Source organism: Chiloscyllium punctatum, chromosome 20 (genome assembly GCF_047496795.1).
Source record: "Chiloscyllium punctatum isolate Juve2018m chromosome 20, sChiPun1.3, whole genome shotgun sequence".
Taxonomy (NCBI): domain Eukaryota; kingdom Metazoa; phylum Chordata; class Chondrichthyes; order Orectolobiformes; family Hemiscylliidae; genus Chiloscyllium; species Chiloscyllium punctatum.
In genome coordinates this window covers 82,954,116-82,978,962 of record NC_092758.1, presented here as the reverse complement: position 1 = coordinate 82,978,962, position 24,847 = coordinate 82,954,116, and the positions used below count along the sequence as shown (strand labels likewise).

Below are 24,847 nucleotides of genomic sequence, written 5' to 3'. Positions count from 1 at the left end.
TCTATCCCATCATGACGAGGACTGGGAGCCCTGAATGACCTTTATTTTTCACCCAACAGCATTTAGGCCATTAGTAACAGCGACATCATCATCTTAGCACCAGACGTCACAGTCTACGGATGCAGACAAGGCCATTTCGGACTGAGGTGACATGGAGTTTCTTCACTCAGAGAGTGGGGAGCCTGTGGAATTCATTGCCGCAGAAGTAGTTGAAGCCAAACATTGAATGTTTTCAAGAGAGGAAGTGGTGGAAGGCTGGTACAATTGCAACATTTAAAAGGCATCTGGGTGGGTATATGAATAGGAAGGGTTTGGAGGGATATGGGCCAGGTGTTGGCAGATGGGACTAGATTGGGCTGGGATATCTGGTCAGCATGGACGAGTTGGACCAAAGGGTCTGTTTCCATGCTGTACATCTCTATGACTCTATGACTATAAGGTGCTGGACACAGCCTTTCGGGCTAAAGGGAGCCAAAGATATGGGGAGAATGCATGATCAGGATATGGAGGTCAATGATCAGCCATAGTTATGTTGAATGCTGGAGCAGGCTCAAAGAGCTGAATGGCCTCCACCAGTTGTCCACGTCTGCTTATTCCACAGCCGATCTAGATGGGGTTTTTGTCACTCAATACCACAAGGGGGAGGCATGTATAGACTGGGTCAGTGAGAGTCCTGTTTAATGTGCAGCACATTGAAAATTCACCTTATTCAAAGCAAAAAGGAACAAGTATTTCACTCACCAAGCCTGTACCACATATCACGAACATTAAATCCTATTAGCCGCCTCATATCGCCATATCTGAAAGTAATGGAGTGTTTTCATTTACTTTATCGTATAACAACCAAAATTGCAATTAGCATATTTTTGACACGTTATCTCAATACTGCTATCATTTTCACTTCATGTTCTTCACCCTGCTTTCGGACGACAAAGTATCTTGTGATGTTAAAATATGACAAGCTTTCTTTCCAAGTCTCAAGATGAGAGGTCATTCATTTGGAAATAAAGAGAGTAAATCTCTTCACTCTGAGGATTATGAATCCTTGGAATTCTCTACATTTAAGGAACTTGGGTGCTCAGCTGATGTAAATAGTCAAAACAGAACAAGGGATATTTTGCATATGAAGGGGTACGGTGTTACAGCATGGGGGAAGGCCTCCTGCTTAATTTAAACCATCAACACAGTAAAGATTTATCTCATGCAGTAATCTGTGAAACTTTGAGAGGCCAACAACAACTTAAAGTAAAAATTAACAACTTTATTTCTTAAAGTATAACAGAGAATAACTAACTAACATCAACTTACAACTCCTTCCTCTAACCTACCTTTTATCTTCACCTTCTACAATACTAGTGCGATAAAACCCCTCCAATTAAGATTTACCAAAATCCAACTTTTCAAAACCAGCCAGACATCGAATCTTCTTTTCTTCTTCTTAGGGATTTCTGCTTCACAGGTTACTGATCGATAAAGGTGCCTTTAAGAGGGCTATTCTCTGGGTAGTCTGCATATGTTGTTGGCTCAGCAGTTCTCTTCTCAACTGTCCAATTTTCCCTGGTCTTATAGCCTCAAAGCATTGGATTGTGCCATTGACTTTTAAGATTGTCAATATACCCAATTCAAACTTGATTGGAGTTTGGTATTTTGGGGGGTATAATTTAAGCTGGTTGGCCTAATTTAAACCTATTTTGTTGTTTCCAGGCAACCAGCTACACTAGCTACTGAACCACATGTTACATTATATCTGGTTCAGAACACTTAATGCTGGCAGGTAGCTCTGCTAGCTTTTAACTCTCTTAAAGGTACAGTGCACCCATATCTTCATAACAATGGCAAGAGAGAAAATGGAGTTGATGGAGACATTCAGAAAAGGTTTTATGCAACTGCATATTAAGCACTAGTGACCACTTGGTCTGTTCCTGCTCCTATTTATGTCCATAACCGCCACATTCTCCTCAACTGCAGGAGGCACTGTAACCAGTAAAAAAAGCACCAAAGCTATGATAACACGCATTCATGTGCAGTTTTGGTCACCATACTATAGGAAGAATGTGGAGCCACTGGAACAGGTGCAGAAGAGGTTTACCAGGATGTTGCCTGGTATGGTAGGAAGATCGTATGAGGAAAGGCTGAGGCACTTGGGGCTGTTTTCATTGGAGAAAGGAAGGTTTAGGGGTGACTTGATAGAGGTGTACAAGATGATTGGGGTTTAGATAGGGTTGACCATGAGAACCTTTTTCCACGTATTACGAGGGGGCATAGCTTTAAATTAAGGGGTGGTAGGTATAGGACAGATGTTAGGGATAGATTCTTTACTCAGCGAGTCGTGAGTTCATGGAATGCCCTGCCAGCAGCAGTGGTGGACTCTCCCTCTTTATGGGCATTTAAACAGGCATTGGATAGGCATATGGAGGATAGTGGGCTAGTGTAGGTTAGGTGGGCTTGGATCGGCGCAACATCGAGGGCCAAAGGGCCTGTACTGCGCTGTATTTTTCTATGTTCTATGTTCTATGTTCTATGTCAAGGTGATTTCCGAAGGTCATTCTCAGACCCTAGGGATCCTGCAAATCTGCATCTAGAAAGGGAAATGACCCAGTTCCTTGGGTTCTTAGAGCGTGATTTGAGGAGACTGCTTGTAAAGAGGGATGTGAATTTGAGAATGTAAGTGCTGTTAAGGCTTTGCTATAGCTGCCAGCCTTGTGGTTGTGCTAGTTCTGTGGCCTCAGAATCAGAAAGTTATGGGCTCAAGTCCCACTCCAGTCATTTCGGTCACAATCTGATGCACTCTCAAGGGTACTGTCTTTCAGCTCCGATGCTAAACTGAGGGCCTGCCTGTCTCCAGGATAAAAAGATCCCATAGCAACATTTCAGGGTGGAATTTTTACCAGTATTAATCCATCACTAATGCAGATAGTCTTGTTATTGTTGCATTGCTGTGATTTCAAATAAACTTGTTGGACTATGATCTTCACTTGCTGTTTGCAAATTGATTACTACATTTCCTCCATTTTGATATGACAATTGGTCGCCCTGTTTTGTGAGAGATGTGGAACAATGCAAATCCTTCTTCCTTTTTTGTTGGCTCATTAATAAGCTGTGGGATATATTAGGGATTAAGACAGATGTGTGTGATTCAATCAATACAATTAAGCAGGGCCTGGGCTGTGTACCGTGTTCTACCTTTACGGATGTAACCTGGAGCTGGAAGTCTTCATTTCTAACATCTCTCGCAAATGGAACACAGCAAGGAGATTGAGCTGTTTAAATTGTTCCCTTCCTAGGCCAGTGAGTTTGACTGACATTATGGTAACAGCTTTCACGTCATTAGGAAAGTGTTATTGCTGTTAAGTTCCAACCTTAACATCCTGAGGTGAGTTCAACAGACAATTAATGTGCAGCTCCAGAATGCTTTCAAAAAAACACCAACGCAGCTAAAACTGAAATATGAATGATGTGAAACAGATTGTGGAGCAACGTAAATTCTGCGCATTCACAACATATTTCAGTTAACTTGCTGTTATCATTTCCATCAAGATCCAGCCGAATCATTCGTTAGATGGATAATTATCATTCCATTTGCAGTTTTAAGGAACACGGGGGCATTAATTCAGTTGAGGTATTAAATACTGCATGGGCAAGGTAGTGGAGGTGCTCCCCAAGCCTAGAAACAGCACCGGCCAAGATATAGTTGCTTTGGGAAAGGATGAATATTCTCCAGTTTTGTTTGATTATCTATTCAGGGAAGATAAACATAACATTATCCCAGTTGGAAACAAATAGATGGAACAGAATTTATTGCTGAGTAAAGCAGAATATCCAAGCTTTTTTTTTGTTTATTAAAACCATAGCATGCTGCTTCATGGTCCAGGTACAAAGTATAATTAACTCTATGTTCCATTACTTTGCCCATTTACCAAAGAGCTTTGTGAACAGGAAATGTCCATTGATTTGCAACGGATTAATCTTGTATTCTGACTTTATATTAGAAACTAAAACTAGCATTCATATCACATCATTAATGTAAAAAGAAACCTCAAGAGACATTGCAGAGAGTACTCAGATGAAACACATCCTGTGCCAAGCTGAGCAAGATTTAAAGTTTAGGAAATGATGGTAAGCTTGGTCCATGTGATGCATTCTAAAGGAGATCTTTAAAGAAGGAAGAGGTGGCCAAGGATTGGAGGGTGTTAGAGATCGAATTAACTGTCTGCAGCCAAGTGGGCCATTATCTCCAGTTGGAAGTGAATGGAGTAAAAGGTACAGAGAGATCTTGAGGACCTTGGGGGACTGAAAGAGATGTGGAGAGAGAAGATCATGAAACAATTTAACAAAAGTATGAAAATGTTAGATGTTAAAGAACGAGAAACTGATTTAGATTAGAAATGAAGGGGTAATTAAATATAAGGTTAGGGTTAGGATTCGAGTTAGGGTTATGTGAATGGTTGAGTATAAAGTGTGGTGGATTGGTGTCCAATTATGAGAACATTAAAACAATCCATTCAGAGGTGACAAAGGTAACCAGTTGACAGGAGTATGAAGAACTTTTCAAAACCCCACATTTCCCAGACAAAAAATAGGGCAAACCAGCAAGTAAGAAATACCATTACAGATGGATTTAAGTTCCTCAGGATTTATAGGCTGGATTTGGTCAATGTACATTTCCGGTAAATCACCGAGGCTTCATTTTGTCAAGTGAGTTGGAACTGAATGACATTTTATTATTCTGTTGTTTCTTCACTTTCACCTCTAAAAGATCATAGGTGGCACTGAATAATAAAACTATTAGTGAATCACACTCACTTGTTCAAGACTTTCATGCATTTTGCCTGAGAAAAATGCTCCAGTTGTAGTGAATCTTGAGTGATGAATTTAACAGCCAGATGGAAGTAATTATTCCATAACTAGAGATAAAAACATCCAAAAATTACACAGAGACATAATTAAATTTTACTGCACATCAAAACTATCACTATTTAAATAACATCTCTACATCATGGCTGAGCCTAATGTAAATTATTCAGAAAAAAAAGTTGGTTCTTTTTTCAAACAAAAACAATAAAAGCAATATTTGTTAAGCTTCTAGCAACTTAATTGTCACAATATTTCTCATTTATATTTGTTATATAGGTTTTTTTTATCTTTTACTGTTTCCAGATTTATCATTTCATAATGAGTTGGCATAAAACAGGGGACAACAGATGTCCAGAGGAACAGATTGAAGGAATTGCTAACAGAGGACTTGAAGAGTAAACGAGTCAACCTTAATCTTTGTCAATCATTTAATTAGATCAAGGATGATTTGGAAATTGACATCATTTGGTTGCTTTGGCTCCATATCCTTTAATACTCTGAACTCACAAAGATCTCAGTTCTGAAATTTTTACTTGGTCTGACCCAATAGCTATTGAGAATAGAGATCTACATTCCATTGTCCATTGTATGAATAAGGGGCTTCCTGACAACAAATTTGGATAGTACAGGGCTGATTTTTGAGGATGTATTCCCTTGTAATGAACTCCCCCATCAGAGGGTTTCATTTCCCTGTGTTTATCCTACAGGATTTGATAATCCTTGAAATTGCAATTAAATCACTCTTCCCTCCAGGAAAAACAAGACCAGTTTATAAAACCTATCCTCAGAATTTAATGTTTTTAACCCATATTTTATTGTGGTAATTTGATTTTGCACCTCCCAAGGCTAATGCCTTGATGCTTTAGGTATGCTGTCGGAGAGCTGAACCCAGTACACTAAATTGTGTTTAACCTGAAATCAACACTACAATCTTGTAATTTCTATCCTTTGTGTTGCTGCTCCCTTCTTGAGATGAGGGCAAAAATCAAATACCTTTCTTTAATAGCTTTGCATATCAGGCCACTAGCTTTTAGTGAGTTAAAGGTAAGGTAATAGTGGTATTGTTGCTAGGCAAGTAATTCAGAGATCCAAGTAATGCAATGGGGACTAGCTACAAATCCCACATAGCAAATGGAATTTGATTAAAACAAGTCTAATGATAACTGTGAGACTATTGCTGATTGGCAGGAAAAATCCATCTGGTATATGAATGCCCTTTCATGAAGGACATCTGCTGTCTTTACCTGGAATACATTTCTGGTAAGGAGGGATAAACCAATCATAGCTAACCAAGGTGGTTAAGGTGAGTGCAAAGTTGAAAGATAAAGGACATAAGGAGTCAAAAGTCAATGATGGTCCTGATGTCTGGAGTAAATTCAGAATTCAACAATGGAGGACTCTAAAGATAATAAAGAGAGATAAAATAAACAACGAAGTGCAAACTCATGAGGAATTCAAAAACTGAGACAAAGAATTCCTTTAACTTTATGAAACAGAAGAGGGAGTTCGGAGTGAATATCAAAGCCCTTTCAAAAATGAATTTGGGAGATAGTTTGTTTTTATTCATTTGTGGGCATCACTGGATTGGCCATCATTTATAGCCCATCCTTATTTGATTGGATTGATTGTCACGTGTACCGATGTACACCTGTATGGGCCTGAAATAAACCTGTTGGCCTACAACCTGGTGTCATGTGATGTCTGAGAGTTGGAGCCAGTAGACGTGTTGTATTTGGACTTCCAAAGGTGTTCAACGAGGTTTTAGAGTCATAGAATCACAGAGATGTACAGTGTGGAAACAGACTTTCGGTCCAATTTGTCCATGCCATCCAGATATTCTAAATTGATCCAGTCCCATTTGCCAGCACTTTGCCCATATCCTTCTAAACCCTTCCTATTTAAAGACTCATCCAGATGCCTTTTAAATGTTGTAATTGTACCAGCTTCCACCACTACCTCTGGCAGCTCATTCCATATATGCACCATCCTCTGGATGAAAAAGTTACACTGCAGGTCCCTTTTAAGTCTTCCCCCTCTCACTTTAAACCTATACCCTCTAGTTTTGGACTCCCCTATTTTGGGGAAAAGACCTGGTATCTCAGAGAAGGTTAAGTTATAAGTTAAGAGGCCACAATGTCGTAGGAGGTAGAGTGGCGTGGATAGACAATTGGCTAGTGGGCAGTAAACAGCTATGGAGAAAAAGGGTTCTTTTTCAGGTTGGTGACCTGAGACCAGTGGGGATTCCCAGGGATCAGAACTGGGACCGCATCTGTTTACAGTGTATGTTAATGACTTGGAGGAAGGAAGCGAATGCATCATCGGTAAATTTACAGACAACTGAAAAATAAGTGAAAGGGGAGGAATGAGAGGAATGCAAACAGTTTACAGAGAGAAATTGATAGGTTAAATGTTGGCAAATGGAGTATAATGTGAGAAAATGTGAAGTTCATTTTGGAAAGGAGTTCCAAAAAAAAAGTTAACAATCACACAACACCAAGTTATAGTCCAACAGGTTTATTTGAAAGCACTAGCTTTCAGAGCACCTGATGATGAAGGAGCAGCGCTCAGAAAGCTAGTGCTTCCAATTAAACCTGATGGACTATAACCTGGCGTTGTGTGAGTTTTAACTTTGTCTACCCTAGTCCAATACCAGCTCCTCCAAGTCGGAAAAAAAAAGAGTATTGGACAATGGATAAGAATGCAGACAGATGCAACATAAACGCACCTGGGGGTATCTGTGCATGAAACAGAATGCCAGCACGCAGGGGTAACAGATACCCCACAGTCTTTGCCCTATGGCTGATCTACTCTTGGCACTGTGGCTCAATTAATCCAATGCCCCCCTTCCACACTGATACCCTTCGGTGCTGACCCTCTATCCTTTCCACCCCCACCTCAACCCTGGCGCCCAGCTGAAAAGCCTGCAGCTCGGCAGTCTCTTCTTCAGTTGTCTGGCTACTGACAGGGCAATGGTGTGGGAAGATTTAGAGAGAGATCAGAACCTCCAGAAAGGCCACATCATTGGGTTTCCACCTGCTCCTCCCATCAAAATAGTGGAGCTTTTGTATCCTCTGGTTCACATTTTACTCCAGAGCTGAAACAATTTTCTCCCTTTATATATCCCTTGAAAATAACAGTTAGGTTTGACTTATACCATTGCTGTTTCAAACTCACTCTTCACCATGATTTCAAACGCGCCTGTCTTTCGTGAATCATGCCTGCTGCAATCTACAGATGGCTTAGCAAAAAAACCCAAGCGCTCTGTTACAAAATCACTCCTCCTTGATTTATGCATTTGACACACAGAGAAGCCGTTGTCTATTAACTTGGACATCTCGCTATTTTGGATGACAGGCACAGGCTCCTCACTCTTTCTGATCCAGTTATGTGCTGCGGCACGCTTAATTATTTAGAGTGGGTGAATTAAAAGATGTTGGGAGTTCCGCAAGGAAATTCCCCCAGTGACTGCTGTTCGTTGGCAGAAGCACTGCTTTCTCTCGCTGGCTGTTACACTGTACTCTCGACCCGTATTCACCCATCCCTGCCTCACGACCCTTTATCTGCAGCTCCCCTGACACCAACCCCAGACCTGAAGAAAGGTTACACCCGAAATGGTGACTTCTCCACCTCCTGCTGCTGCCTGGCTTGCTGTGTTCTTCCAGCCTCCTGCCTGTCTACCTTGGAATCCAGCGTCTGCACTTTTGCTTAGCTGCAGGAACAACAGAATTGACATAACATCTCTCAACCCTGTTTCCCTCATAACCAGAATGACAATGGCAGCTTACATCAGATGGCCAGAGGCAGGAGATGAATGATACTCTCAGAGCATTCACATATAATTCATCTACAGAATTTCATAAAACTGTCATTTGTTCACTTTCCCCAAACACGGTCCTTTGTGGGTCCTGTTCGATTTAAATTGCTGTAAGCGGTGGATTCAGGATTAGGGTTGGTGATAACGTTCAGTAGTAGTGCAACAGCAAGAGAGTTTGTGGACCCAACTCCTGCAGCTGAGAATCTCTACTGTGTGGAAGTAGGCCATTCAGCCCATTGAGTCCACACTGACCCTCCAAAGAGCAGCCCACCCAGGCCCACGTTCCTACACGATCCCTGTAACCCTGCATTTCCCGTGACTTATCCACCGAGACACTACGGGCAATTCAGCCTGGCCAATCCACCTAACCTGCATATCTTTGGATTGTGGGAGGAAACCGGAGCACCCAGAGGAAACCCATGCAGAGACTGGGAGAATGTGCGAACCCCATACAGACAGTCACCCAAGGCTGGAATTAAATCTAGGTGCCTGTTGCTGTGAGGAGGCAGTGCTAACCAGTGAGCCATAATGCTGCACTGAACCAAGTAAAGACTCTTCAACTCAATACAAAGGGGGAAGGGAAATTGCGGTCTCTAAAGAAGGAGGCCATCTGGTGTGGTGGAACTGATCCTCCTGGGAGCAGATCCAGTGGAGGCAGAGGAATTGGGAATACAGGATGGCATTTTTGCAAGAGGTAGGGTGGGAAGAGGTGTAATCCAAGCAGCTGTGGGAGTCGGTGGGTTTGTAAAAAATGTCAGTGTCACGTCAGTCGTCATTAATGGAGATGGAGAGGTCCAGGAAGGGGAGGGAGGTGTCAGAGATGGTCCAGGTAAATTTAAGGTCAGGGTGGAATGTGTTGGTGAAGTTGATGAATTGCTCAACCTCCTCGCAGGAGCACGAGGTGGCGCCAATGAAGTCATCAATGTAGCGGAGGAAGAGGTGGGGAGTGGTGCCGGTGTAATTACGGAAGATCAACTGCTCTACGTAGCCAACAAAGAGACAGGCATAACTGGGGCCCATACGTGTGCCCATGACTACCCCTTTGGTCTGGAGGAAGTGGGAGGATTCAAAGGAGAAATTGTTAAGGGTGAGGACCAGTTCGGCCAAACTAATGTGAGTGTCGGTGGAAGGGTACTGTTGGGACGTCTGGAGAGGAAAAAACGGAGAGCTTGGAGGCCCTGGTCATGGTGGATGGAGGTGTAGAGGGATTGGATATCCATGGTGAAGATGAGGTGTTGGGGGCCGGGGAAACGGAAGTCTTGGAGGAGGTGGAGGGCGTGGGTGGTGTCTCGAATGTATGTGGGGAGTTCCTGGACTAGGGGAATAGAGGGATATGGTCCATGTGCAGGCAGATGGGATTAGTTTAGAATGGTAACATGGTTGGCATAAGGTTAAAAATCACACAACACCAGGTTATAGTCCAACAGGTTTAATTGGAAGCACTAGCTTTCGGAGTGATGCTCCTTCATCAGGTGGCGCTCCGAAAGCTAGTGTGCTTCCAATTAAACCTGTTGTGTGATTTTTAACATTGTACACCCCAGTCCAACACCGGCATCTCCAAATCATGGTTAGCATAGGTATGGTGGGCTGAAGGGGCTGTTCCTGTGCTGTACTGTTCTATGTTAATTATGATCACCTTCACAGCAAAGCAGACTCAGTGGGCTGAATGCTCTGCTTCTGCTCCCACGTCTTATGTTCTTATGTTATGGTCTCATATTCTCCACGATAATTCTATCTCCACTAAAATGCGGTGGAGTCAGACAAACATTGTGTTATCACAGTGCTGTCTGTGAAAGAAAACTGTTTCCTACATTACAACAATGACTGCACTTCAAAAAGTAAATTATTAACTTTGAAGCACTTTGGGATTGTCTGAAAGGTGCTACATAAGTGCAATTTCTTTCTCTAAATATGAACATAAGGACATTTTCACTTTGAAAATTGCTTTGTTCTCACCACATCATCGAGAAAGATAATGGATCCCTATTGAATTGAGAATATTTCAATGGAACATGCAATGTGCTGACGAAGGTGTGACCATTGAGTTAGTGCCAGCAATTTGAAAGAGCTTTCAATTAGTCACACTTCATCACTCTTTGTCCAGAAGCCCTGTAATTTTGTTTCCTTTTCAAATGTTTGTCCAATTCCCTTTTGAAATTTACCGCTGAACTCATCTAACACACTCTTTCAGGCAGTACAATCCAAATCGTAACAAGTTGCTGTGTGCAAAAAAAGTCTCACAACTCTGGTCTTTCATCAAGCAACTTTAAACCCCTGACCTTGATTTGGCAATTTCTTTTACCGGCAGAAACGGATGCTCCTTATTTGTAGTATTGAAACCTCTCCCGCTTTTTAACATCTAATCCTCCTCTGTACTTGATGGAAGACAAATCCCAGTTTCTCTACTATTTCATATTAATGAACTTCAGATGCTGAAGCAGTCTGTGTCCAATTGCATCGGACAGATAAGCAACATTCACCTCGCACAAGTACCAGACAAAGGCCATACAGTCATACAGCATGGAAACAGATAATTTGGTCTAAATAGTCCATGCCAAACATAATCCCAAACTAAACTAGTCCCACCTGCCTGCTCCTAGTCCATATCCCCCCCAAACCTTTCCTATTCGTGTATTTATCCAAATATCTTTTAATCATTGTAATTGTGCCCACATCCATCACTTCCTCAGGAAGTTCATTTCACGCGCAAACCACCCTCTATGTATAGGATTTGGCCCTCACGTCATTTTTAAATCTTTCTCCTATCCCCTTGAAATGTACCCCCCAGTCTTGAAATCTCCCGTCCTAGGGAAAAGACAACTGTCATTAACTCTTATCTATAACCCCTCATCATTTTATAAACTTCTATAGGATCGCCTCTCGATCTTCTGTGTTCCAGTGAAAAAAAATCCCAGCCTATCCAGCTTTTCTTTGTAACTCAAACCTTCCATACCTGGTGATCTCCTGGTAAATCTCTTTGAACCCTCTCCAGCTTAATAATATCCTTGCTATAACTGGGCGACCAGGACTTGGCACAGTTTTCTACAAGAGGCCTCACCAATCTTCAATGAAAAAGAATCCAACCATGTCTCCTTGATATTGAATGGCCTTACCATTGATTATTGCCCCTCCATCACCATCCTGGGGGATACTTGCAGGGTAGGTCTGGTTGGGTTAGTCTTCGGAGAGTCAGTGAGGACTTGGGCCAAATGACATGTTTCCACACTGTAGGGATTCGAGCAGCACCCTCATGCCATGAAATGATAACCACAAAGACCTTCATCTTTCAAGCAAGTTATTCAGGTCAGCCTTATAACTCATTGCTTGATTCCTTAAAGCCTATTCACAAGAGAAAAAAGGAGTACTCTCTGCTGATCTGGATGAGTGGGGGAGCCCGAGTAACACTCAAGGAGGTTGAACCCTTGCAAAACAAACCAACCCACTTGATTGGCACCCCATCCACCACAACCAACATTGGTCCCTCCACTGACAGCGGTCTACTAGCTCCAACAATGTTCCTTCAACAGTCTCTTCCAAAGCCATGAAATCTTCCACCTAGAAGGACAAGGGTAGCAAATGTTTGGGTAGGCTACTGCCAGCAAGTTCCCCTCCAAGCCTTACTTCGTACGGACTATGAAATATATCGTCGGTGTCGCTGAATCACATTCCTGGAATTCCCTACCTCATAGAACCAGTGGGTGCATTACCACTGGGACTGCAGCAGTTTCATTAAGTCCACCACAGAACACACCAGATGGCCTCCTTCTTTAGAGACCGCAATTTCCCTTCCCACGTGGTTAAAGATGCCCTCCAACGCATCTCGTCTACATCCCGCACCTCCGCCCTCAGACCCCACCCCTCCAACCGTAACAAGGACAGAACACCCCTGGTGCTCACCTTCCACCCTACCAACTTTCACATAAACCAAATCATCCGCCGACATTTCCGCCACCTCCAAACAGACCCCACGACCAGGGATATATTTCCCTCCCCACCCCTTTCCGCCTTCCGCAAAGACCGTTCCCTCCGTGACTACCTGGTCAGGTCCACACCCCCCAAACAACCCACCCTCCAATCCTGGCACTTTCCCCTGCCACCGCAGGAACTGCAAAACCTGCGCCCACACCTCCTCCCTCACCTCTATCCAAGGCCCTAAAGGAGCCTTCCACATCCATCAAAGTTTTACTTGCACATCAACTAATATCATTTATTGTATCCCTTGCTCCCGATGCGGTCTCCTCTACATTGGGGAGACTGGGCGCCTCCTAGCAGAGCGCTTTAGGGAACATCTCCGGGACACCCGCACCAATCAACCACACCGCCCCGTGGCCCAACATTTCAACTCCCCCTCCCACTCTGCTGAGGACATGGAGGTCCTGGGCCTCCTTCACCGCCACTCCCTCACCACCAGACGCCTGGAGGAAGAACGCCTCATCTTCCACCTCGGAACACTTCAACCCCAGGGCATCAATGTGGACTTCAACAGTTTCCTCATTTCCCCTTCCCCCACCTCACCCTAGTTCTAAACTTCCAGCTCAGTAACTGTCCCCATGACTTGTCCGGACTTGTCCTACCTGCCTATCTTCTTTTCCACCTATCCACTCCACCCTCTCCTCCTTGACCTATCACCTTCATCCCCTCCCCCACTCACCCATTGTACTCTATGCTACTTTCTCCCCACCCCCACCCTCCTCTAGCTTATCTCTCCACGCTTCAGGCTCACTGCCTTTATTCCTGATGAAGGGCTTTTGCCCGAAATGTCGATTTCGAAGCTACTTGGATGCTGCCTGAACTGCTGTGCTCTTCCAGCACCACTAATCCAGTTTCATTAAGTGTTCAACCGCCAGTTTTTCAAGGGCAAGATCGCCCAGAGTGTTCAGGGATGTGTAGGTTAACTGCGTTAGTCAGCAGTAAATGTAGATAATACAGTAGGGGGAGGTTTGGTCTGTTGGGTTAGTCTTCGGAGGGTCAGTGAGGACTTGGGCCAAATGACATGTTTCCACACTGTAGGGAATCGAGCAGCACCCTCATGCCATGAAATGATAATCACAAAGACCTTCATCTTTCAAGCAAGCTTACCAACAAAAGGTCTTATTTCTTGCACTGTCCTGAAAATTGCATCTTTTAGATTGAGTCAAAGACATCTCAATCAAACATCTCCTTTACCTCAGCCTACTAGTTCCTCAAACCTCTATGAACCAACCAGGGCCACTTATTCTGATTAAAGCCATTATCTGGTTATCTCATTCAGTTACCATCAAAAGTGAAATGGTCTTGAAGGTTGTTGGTGCTTTAGAGAGATTCCATTATCATTCAGATGCAGCAGACTGAAAAAGATGTCTCACATGTTGACTTACCTGTTGCTCAAAGTTCATATTCTCCAGGAATTTCTGGTTCATAGTTTCTGCAAACTTGTTAATGGCTCGCAGAAAGACTCTACAATAAAAAGAAACAATGAATTAATCCAGATTTATTAAAATGCCTGCTTGGAAAGGCTGGGTGAACTCTCATTGTACTCTGGAAGCTGGGATCAAACTTAGCCCAGTCAGATAACACAAACATTTCTTTCCCTGCAGAGTGTACAGGTGAAACTGAATGGAGTGTCAGTGATCTCAGTTTAAAAACAGGAGGTTGTACACTGCAGAAGAAATATGTTGTCAAAGATTTTCATCTTGCGCCTGATGGATGGAAACTATCAAAGAAATCAACAGTTCTGGTGCCGGAAACAAGGGTGCTGATTGGTTGTCAAGTTGACACTGATTGGTCAAGGGGTTGCCATAGAGTATGCACCAGAGAAGTATTGCCCCCATGTGCTGTCTGGCTCCCAGAAGGCTAAATGCTTGGACATGTCTCCTCTACCTGCTGAGGTTCAGTGATGATTATGTGTAGCTTCTTGCAACCACATTGAGAGTCCAATTGATAAACATGATAAAAAACAGATCCTAATCACAGAACTGATCTCATGATTCTCTAGCTCTTGTTGAACATGTATATGTATCGCTATGTTACTGTTTGCAGGAACTTGCTGTGCTCAAATTGGCTGCTACATTTCCATACACGACATCAGTGCCAACATTTCATAAGTTCGCTCACTGTTGCAAAGCACTTTATGACGCTCTGAGGTTGTGAAAAGTGCTCTACATACAGAGGAACATCAAATATCCGAATCTCAGATTATCCGAAGATCTCAAGGACCCGATAGAAACCTTACATTAAAGAGGTGTTTCCAACACTGATCGTGTCTTTTGTTCACAGTAATTAAAAGTGAACTCGGCTTACTGAACTGCTGCTGAGAACAGTACTGGACATGGATGGGAGCCCAGGCACTGACTCCAAATGACTGACCTCCCGCCCTCTCTCCGCCAACACTTTCCCTAGAGTTTGACAGAGGGGTGCACCCTAAACTACCCTTCCCCAGATATTGTCTCCAACATTGACCCTTACAGGGTAAAGGTGGAACCTGTTAAAAAGTTGCAGTAAACAATTGTGGGTTTGTCTGTGTGTGTGTGTCTGTGTGTGTGTGTGTGTATGTGTGTGCCTGTGTGTGTCTGTATGTGTGTGTGTGTCTCTGTGCGTGTGTCTATGTGTGTGTCTGTATGTGTGTGTGTGTCTTTGTGTGTGTGTCTATGTGTGTGCCTATATGTGTGTGTGTCTGTATGTGTGTGTATGTGTCTGTGTGTGTCTATGTGTGTGTGTCTGTATGTGTGTGCCTGTATGTGTGTGTCTGTGTCTGTGTGTGTCTATGTGTGTGTGTGTCTGTATGTGTGTGTCTGTGCTTCTGTGTGTGCATGCGCATGTGTGTCTGTGTGTGTCTGTGTGTGTCTGTGTGTGTGTCTGTGTGTGTGCCTGTATGTGTGTGTGTCTGTATGTGTGTGTGTGTCTGTGTCTGTGTGTGTCTGTGTGTGTGTGCATGCACGTGTGCTATTTTGAGACTCACCTCCTAAAGGAAGCAGCAGTCTTATTGTTGGTGTCCAGTCCGGCTGACCCGGGGAGGTGAGGTTGGGGGCGGATGGGATATGGGGGTGCACTGGGGACTGATGGGGGTGCTGACAGGGAGCCCACAGGGACGGGGGCAGATGGAGCATGGGGATGAGGCTCTCACCGGAGTGGGGCTCATGGGGGTTGGACAGAGGGCAGGGGCGCAAACTGAGGTGCAGGTTGGGGAGTGGGGGTGGGAGGCGGTGTTGGACTGGGGTGGGGGAGTGGACGGAGGCCCAGGGGCTCATGTGTGGTGTGCTGCTGCCTAATCTCCTGAATGGGGAGTGGACGTAGCAAGTGCTCACCGTATCACTCCCATTGAACTGATGGGGTGGTGGGGGGGGGGGGGAGTTGGGAGAGGGGTGCAGGAGGCTTCAGCAATGCTGCAGGTCCCTCACACACAAGTGGGATGTCTGCCCAGAAAAAAACCCTGAGACAGAGAGAGGGAGCAAGGCAAGCAGAGCGAGGAAAAAAGGAAACTTCAGAAAACTCCAAGCCCCAGAGGAGAGGCATTGAATCGATTAACTGAATAATCAATCATCCAAACAAAATAGTGCCCAGCCATCTCATTCGGATAATCGAGGTTCCTCTGTGCATGCAAACTTGTTTATACCACATTGTATCATTTGTAGTCTTGTCAAAAGGCCTTTGGTTAGTGCTCCTACATATGGCTGGTTAGAATGGCTATTAGCTGAACTGAGGCAACTATAAACCATCCCCTGCAGCACTAAGCAATCAAAGCACATGAAAATGATTGTAGAAACAGTTCAGAGTGACAGGACGTGTCTGGTGCTCAACCCCCACTCTCAACGTTCTTTTTAATTGTAACGGAGCTTGGCACTGATTGTCTTATTTTACAATGAAGGCCCAAACGCATGCAGGAGATGGAATTAAGCAAGTCCCTATTTGTGATTTAAGATTTATGGGAGTTTAGCTTCAGGCATGAAGAACACATCTGAGCTTGCCAAATGAACTTTGCATGCACTAAAATTAATGTGGAGACTCAAAGTCTATAATATTGCAATGCTAATGGCTGATTTTATATTGCGATTAGTAGATTTCTACTGCCATCTGCTACTGATTCATGAATCTTAGGCAGCTTTCAGGCAAAGCCAAACTTCCCTTGCTGGATTCAGTATGGACTGAAGCCCAATAAAAATTATGACCTCTGTCTGCCAGGGGACGCTACAGAAGTTGGATTGGGGAACTGATGGTACCTATGAAACAGGAAGGTGATATATAAGCTGCAGGATCACAGTCAAAGATGGAATATGAACCCTTCCCTTCATGGGATGCACGCCATTGCATCAACAGCTATGGTTCAGCGGAGGGAGTTTGCTCGAGGCATTGGGAATAGTCAAATGTTAGAGGAGTCATGCATGGCAACTCGGATTTTCATGTGGTCATTTGGGTTTTCCTAACATCCCAGGAAGGAGTTGCTTTTGGGCTCTGTGCAGCGAGGCTTCAGTGAGATCTCAGCAAATGTAATGGGTTATGCAGCTTGAGACTTCAAGCAGACTCAAGTCAGATGCTTCACAGCGGCCGGTACAAGCAGCATGATTCGAGATCAAAACCACAGCAAACTATTGGTTTGAGAATGCAGTTGCAGCAGGCAGTGAAGAAGTCCAATGGTATGTTGGCCTTCATCGCAAGAGGGCTTGAGTACAGGAGTAGGGATGTCTTCCTGCATTTGTACAGGGCCTTGGTAAGACTACACTTGGGGATCTGTGTGGAAGGATACTCTGGCTATGAGGGGAGTGCAACAAAGATTTATCAGATAGATTCCAAGGACTGACGCTTGCAGAGGTGCTGGATCAATGAGGACTACATTCTCTGGGGTTTAGAAGAATGAGGGAAAATCTCATGGAAGCCTATGAAATTCGAATGGACGCGACAGGATAAATGCAGGAAGGATATTCCCAATTATTGCAGCGTCCAGAACTCGGAGCCACACTCTCGGACTGCGGAGGCCAATTAGGATCAGATGAGGAGAGATTTCTTCACCCAGAGACTGCTGACCCTGTGCAATTCCCTGCCCCAGAGTGCAGACATAGTGATAGAGTCATACAGCACAGAAACAGACCCTTCGGTCCAACTCATCCACACTGACGAGACATCCCAATCTGACTGTGTCCCATTTGCCAGCATTTAGCCTATATCCCTCTAAACCCTTCCTATTTATAGACCCATCCAGGTCCCTTTAAATATTGTAACTGTATCTGCCTCCATCATTTCCTCTGGCAGCTCATTGCATACACGCACCATCTTCTGCATGAAAAAGTTGCCCCTTAGACCCCTTTTAAATCTTTCCCCTCTTACCTTAAACCTATGCCCTCTCTCCCCCACCCTTGAGAAAAGACCTTGTCAGTTTACCCTCTCCATGCCCCTCATAATTTTATAAATCTCTTTAAGGTCATCCCTCAGCCTTTGACGCTCCAGGGAAAACAGCCCCAGCCTATTTAGCCCCTCCCTCTAGCTCAAACCCTGGCAACTTCTTGCGATTTTTTTTTAACCCTCTCAGGTTTAAAGCATTCATCCTATAGAAGGGTGACCAGATTGCACACAATACTCTAACAATAGCCTGACCAATGCCCGCAACATGATATTTCAACTCCTATACTCAATGTCCTGACCAATGAAGGCAGGTGTGCAATGGAGACCAAAACACTGAATGTTTTCAAGGAGGCATTAGGTATGGTTCTTATGGGATCAATGGATATGGAGCGAAAGCAGGATCAGGGTAATGAGTTGGATGATCATATTAGATGCAGGCACAGGCTTGAAGGGCCAAATAGCCTGCCTATGCTGCTATTTTCTATGTTACATAGTCATACAAGGAATTCAGAGGCTATGAGTTCAAATCTGACCAGACCGAGTTGGAAAGCTCAAATCAATTAAAACCTGAAGACCTGTGCACAGTATAATGGGAGCGAATATGTTAATGTTGGGACTGTGACTCTGACACCAACAATCATACACGATGAGAAGAGAGAATGGGAAGCTGTGATCAGCGTTCTGTGTAAAGGCAGTCCCGGGTTGTGAATGGGTTCTATTCCGGAGTCTGTTCGCAAGTCAATTTGTAGGCAAGTCAGAGCACAACGCAGGACAAAGAAAGAAGCTGCTTGGAAGTGTGGGGGAATGTTTGTGTGTCAGGTCTTTAAGATTACAGTCCTGTATGAGATTACATTTGTAAGTTGGGCGTTTGGATATTGGGAAGTAAATGAATAGTTTATAGGACACACATAAGGTCACACAAAAGTTACTCTTGAATAAGGTAGGGACAGAGATACAGCAAACCCAGAGAATGGACAGTCAAGTGTAGTTTTAAGGTTGCAAAATAGATAACACCCAGACAAAATGGTAGGCATGATCCATGAGGGTAGTCTCACAGTGCTAGGACTGGGTGGAGTTTGTACATTCTCCCTGTGCCTGTGAAGGTTTCCTCTGGGTGCTCCAGTTTCCTCCGACAGTTCAAAGATATGCAGGTTAGGTGGATTGGCTGTGCTAAGTTGCCCCGATGTGCTGGTTAGGTCGATTTGTGATGGAATATGCAGGGATAGTGTGGGTAGAAGGCTCTGATTGAGATGACTTCTGAAGGGTCAGTTGGACTTGATGGGCAGAATGGCCTGCTTCCTCACTGGAGGGATTCTGAGACCACAAAAGCATCATCCTCCATGGTAACAGCAACATTAGCACAAATTATTATGTTACTGATGCCAAAGTAAATGAACTTATTGTTGGAAACCCGACTGGCTCAGTACATCCTTCAAGCATGAAAACAAGTCCTCCCTGCCCAGGTTACATGAGACCCCAGTACCATAGAACATGACCGACTTACAATGCCCTCAGGCCAAGTCCAGATGGGAAATAGATGTTGTCCTTACCAGCAGCCTCCACAAAACAAAAGCAGTTGCAATGGACTGGTTAAGGCCAATGGAGAGAGGAGATTTTCAGCTATGAAACAGTGTGCGCAGGGACAGACGATAATCAACTGCACCCAGACAGTGGATTCGAGAGTGTGACAAAAAAAATCTGCAAATGAGATTTGAAATGGAGCCTTCAACACATCTGCTGTGGACCCTGTGGTTCATGTAATGACTAAAATTAGTTATCCTTTCATGAAAATTTACATAAACTTATTCATATAACAAAACGCTGCAGCAAGTGGAATTATGCTAATATGTTCCACATACATAATTTGATCTTCCCACGACTGTAATGGGAAGGATGGAAGCTTAACTTTTGTAATTATGCTGCGAATCAGAGGTACTGCCTGTCAAATTGATAGTTCACTGAATGTGGGGAGCTGGCTTGGAGAGGAAGCAGGCCGTCAGGTAGTCTTTTACTGCTGTCTACACGACGTGCCCAAGGCAAAATAAGTCATCCAATCTCGCACCCAGCAAGTCAATGAGCTGGAGAATTCACATCACAGCTTTACTGCCTAATTCAGAATTTATGCACTGCTTTGATTGTCAAGGTGAAGCTTATTATGAAACGCAGGAAATGGCAGGAGACAAAGTCGCTGCTGGCCAACGAGGTTAGTGCCGACTGTGGTGGGAATTGTTCGAGTCCGTCACTGGGGATGAGCAAGTGAGTGCCTCAAGGCAGAAGTGGCTGATTTACCTAGAGTCAGCAGGATGTGTTCATTGGGAAATCATGGACTAAATTGCCTTTGATGGAATCACTGAGTTGTGCATGGAGGAGGATCATTGGCTATCGCTTAATGCATGTCAGGAAAGCATTTGATAAAGTTTCATAGAATGAAGGCAGAGCCGCGGTTATGGTGAGTTAGAGACCTGGAGGGAATTGGAACTGGTACTCAAATCATTGTCAGCTTGGTGGACTGGGGTCAGGAATAAATTGACGCCCCTCAGGCTTCTTGTGTTGGAAACCCAGCATTTCAACTCTCTGTCCGAATAAACTGGACAGGGAACATTGAAAATATCCCCATGTTTGCAGATCAGGCTAAACTGGGTCAGAGAGTGCGGTGAACTACATATGGACAGACCGTAGGTGACAAAACAACAGCTGATGCATGATAGTTCCACATAAAAAAATACAAGGTCGTACATGTTAGAGGTCAGAATGGCAAATGGGAGGTTGGAAAAATACTGGGTAACCGGGGAGCAAAGAGATTAAAGACTCAGTGATCTAAATCATTAAAGAATAACCTGCAGATGGAAAGGTTAATTAGATACTGGGCTTCATCACAACGGGCATAAGGAAACAAAAATAGGGAGGTGCCACATTTGATCACATAGATCACAAGTCCGTATAGATCACATCTACCACTCTGCCCTCATCAATCCTCTTTGTTACTTCTTCAAAAAACTCAATCAAGTTTGTGAGACATGATGAAGAGAATTGACTCAAAGGTAGAAGACAGAGGGTGGTGGTGGAGGGTTGTTTGTCAGACTGGAGGCCTGTGACCAGTGGAGTGCCATCAGGATCGGTGCTGGGTCCTCTACTTTTTGTCATTTACATAAATGATTTGGATGCGAGTATAAAAGGTACAATTAGTAAGTTTGCAGATGACACCAAAATTGGAGGTGTAGTAGACAGTAAAGAGGGTTACCTCAGATTACAACAGGATCTTGACCAGATGGGCCAATGGGCTGAGAGGTGGCAGATGGAGTTTAATTCAGATAAATACGAGGCACTGCATTTTGGAAAAGCAAATCTTGGCAGGACTTATACACTTAATGGTAAGGTCTTAGGGAGTGTTGCTGAACAAAGAGACCTTGGAGTGCAGGTTCATAGCTCCTTGAAAGTGGAGTCGCAGGTAGATAGGATAGTGAAGAAGGTGTTTGGTATGCTTTCCTTTATTGGTCAGAGTATTGAGTACAGGAGTTGGGAGGTCATGTTGCGGCCGTACAGGACATTGGTTAGGCCACTGTTGGGATATTGTGTGCAATTCTGGTCTCCTTCCTATTGGAAATATGTTGTGAAACTTGAAAGGGTTCAGAAAAGATTTACAAGGATGTTGCCAGGATTGGAGGAGCTGAGCTACAGGGAGAGGCTGAACAGGCTGGGGCTGTTTTCCCTGGAGCGTCGGAAGCTGAGGGGTGACCTTATAGAGGTTTACAAAATTATGAGGAGCATGGATAGGGTAAATAGGCAAAGTCTTTTCCCTGGGGTTGGGGAGTCCAGAACTAGAGGGCATAGGTTTAGGGTGAGAGGGGAAAAATTTAAAAGAGACCTACGGGGCAACTTTTTCACACAGAGGGTAGTACATGTATGGAATGAGCTGCCAGAGGAAGTGGTGGAGGCTGGTACAATTGCAACATTTAAGAAGCATTTGGATGGGTATATGAATAGGAAGGGTTTGGAGGGATATGGGCCAGGTGCTGGCAGGTGGGACTAGATTGGGTTGGGATATCTGGTTGGCATGGACAGGTTGGACCGAAGGATCTGTTTCCATGCTGTACTTCTTTATGACTCTATGATTCTATCTTATATACCTCAGCTGAATTCTATCCATAGACTTCCAAGTTTAGTCAATCCCTCAGGCTAGTTCTTTCAATCTCGATAAAGTCTGGGTGGAATTTAGCTGGCTTCATTCTGATGTTAGTGCATCCCTTGTCTTCTACCTTTGAGCCAGTTCTGTATCCAAATGGCTAGTCCTCCCTGTATTCCATGAGATCTAACCTTACTAATCAGTCTCCCATGGGGAACCTTGTCGAACGCCTTACTCAAGTCCATATGGATCATATCTATCACTCTGTCCTCATTAATCCTCTTTGTTACTTCTTCAAAAAACTCAATCAAGTTTGTGAGGCATGATGAAGAGGATTGAAAATGTCAATGTAGAAAGGAGGTTTCGTCATGTAGAGCAATCCAGAATGAGAGGCCATAGTTTTAGGCTAAGAGGCGGCAGACTTAAAGGAATTACTCCTCTCAAAGTTCTGAGAATCTGGAGAATTCACCACCCAGAGTTTGGTGGATGTCAGGGCACTACATAGATTTGAGGAGCAGATAGACAGATAATTAGTAATGAATTAAAGGATTACAGAGAGCGGACGGGAAATTGAGTTGAGGCTGAAATGAGATCAGCAATGACCATCTGAGGGGCTGAACTACTTTTAGTTTCTCATGTATAACTTGAGGGCGATTAGTCCGAGGTGCCTAAATTGTCTGGATGGCGAACAATTATTTTCTCTAATAGAATCCGGAACAAGTGGGAACATGGTTAAATGGTCCTGATTGCTCACTTATCAGGGATTTCTGAACTCACCGTTCATGATCATCAGGGTGCTGGGAATTGCAGTGTCCCTAGGAACTCAAGCTCATCTTAGCAAGTTTTGAGAAAATTTGTAGCTCAGTTTGAGGTTCTGGATGTAAGTTTGCTCTGTGTTCATTGGGTGCCCCATTCTTTTTGAATACACTGTATAGGTGATTTCCTCTGCTCTGCATAGTTCCTCTGTGCTGCAGAGTGTGGTGTCTCATTGGAATAATGTTCTGATGCAGCTTTGTTTGTGGATGTTGGGGTGATTGCTTCTGTAGTTCAATATTTGATCCGCATGTGCTGTTTTCCTACAGAAAATCTGCAGGTTTCTCAGCAACAAACCCAACGAGCAGACAAAACATGTCCAGAAACCCTTGCTACTCTCCGCTACATCAAAGACATCTGGGAAATGACTGCCAGGGTACTCAGACCCCTTGGCATCATGGTAGCCCACAAACCAACCAACACACTAAATCAGCAGCTAATGAACATGAAAGACCCTATACAGACAACAAGTAAAACTAATGTTACTTACAAAATACCGTGCAAGGACTGTAACAAACACCACATTAGGCAAACAGGCAGAAAACTAGCCACCAGGATACATGAACACAAATTAGCCACAAAATGACATGACCCTCTCTCACTAGTATCCTTACATACAGATAAGGACAAGCCAAACAGAGACATGTACCAGAATTCCTGGAAGCATGGCATTCCAACAAACAACTCTATCAACAAACACATTGAGTTAGACCCCATCTACCACCTCCTGAGAAAAAGAACAAGAAATGGCATCACCACAGGAAATGATGTCACCACCAGAAATGACATCATCAACCCAAAGAACCACAAACATATAAATAGAAAGCAGGAATTATCAACAGTGCTTTGCCCAGAGGCCCACTGAAGATGTTACCTTCTGGTAATGAACCTTCCAGCTCAGCGAGCAAATCTACATTCAAGCTCCTCTGTTTAATCTAAGGAAAGTCTCAATGACACGAATCATAAATAAATGTAAAACCTATTTCCTGGAATAAATACCACAAAGACGATCCAAACTGTTAAAATGGTGAGATAGAAGTAAGAATATTTAGGGATTAAAAATAAAAACCACCACTTCCTCTTTTTCAAAGTAATCATGGAGGTCTGGTGTCCACCAACTCATTGTCCCAGCACTGAGAGAGTTTGGTAAGAGCTGGAAAGCTTCTCAACGAGTCACAGATCTGCAGAGGGGAGTCGCAGCTTGCCTGAAGCCAATCAGCAGCTTCCAGGATAGTTGGTTAAGGACTACTTCTCAGGGGATCCAGTGGAGAGAAGGCCTTTCCCTTTCACTTCTTACGGGATGGGCGTGATGGGGAGTGGGAGAGAGGGTGGAAGCAAAGTGAGGAGGGTGGCTTCCAGATACCGCCCCCACCTGCACCTTCGATTGGGTCCAGTTTGATTACTGATCACTTAAATCCCATTAATTCGGGCAAGTTGAGGAAGTCCCAGTGGATTTCCTTGGCCAGCATTTAATTGATGAGGTGCCAAGAAAGGGATCAGTATCATCCACAGCAAACTCACCTGACTATTTCTCCTTCTCAAGGAAGGGGAAATTCCACTAGAAATAGCTTCCGGAAGTCAACAAAATGGTGAAGCAAGGTTAATGGCTTCCCCCTTTAAAGTCACAGGGGATGCCAGTACTAAGTGAAAAAACTTTCCCTTTTACTTTCTATAACTAATGACAACGTCAATCACTCCTGTGTCAGGTCAATCACCGTTACATGTAGTGCATAGCTTGTTCCATTATGTCACAACAATGTTCCTACGTGTCAATCGCAGAAACCACACACCAAACTGCACGAATGTGATGTTTCTCCACTTCTAACGGCAATAACTCTGAGCTATATAAGCCAATTTGTGGAGATTTTTAAAGTAGATTTATGTTATATGTTCAGTATGCTTGTTCAACATTTAGGATGGCACTAGTAGCT

The 24,847-nt window shown here is 43.9% G+C and overlaps 1 protein-coding gene across 1 annotated transcript in view; it reads right to left on the bottom strand.

Moving 5' to 3' along the window:
• Positions 1-24,847, bottom strand: part of LOC140492226 (dedicator of cytokinesis protein 2-like) — a 731,998-nt gene that overhangs the window by 170,832 nt on the left and 536,319 nt on the right. Inside the window, exons 30-32 of the mRNA XM_072591134.1 lie at positions 14,026-14,104; positions 4,804-4,904; positions 742-800 (exon numbers count right to left, since the gene is read on the bottom strand). Of these exons, the coding sequence (XP_072447235.1) occupies positions 742-800; positions 4,804-4,904; positions 14,026-14,104 (239 nt within the window). The remainder of the gene's footprint in view (positions 1-741; positions 801-4,803; positions 4,905-14,025; positions 14,105-24,847) is intronic.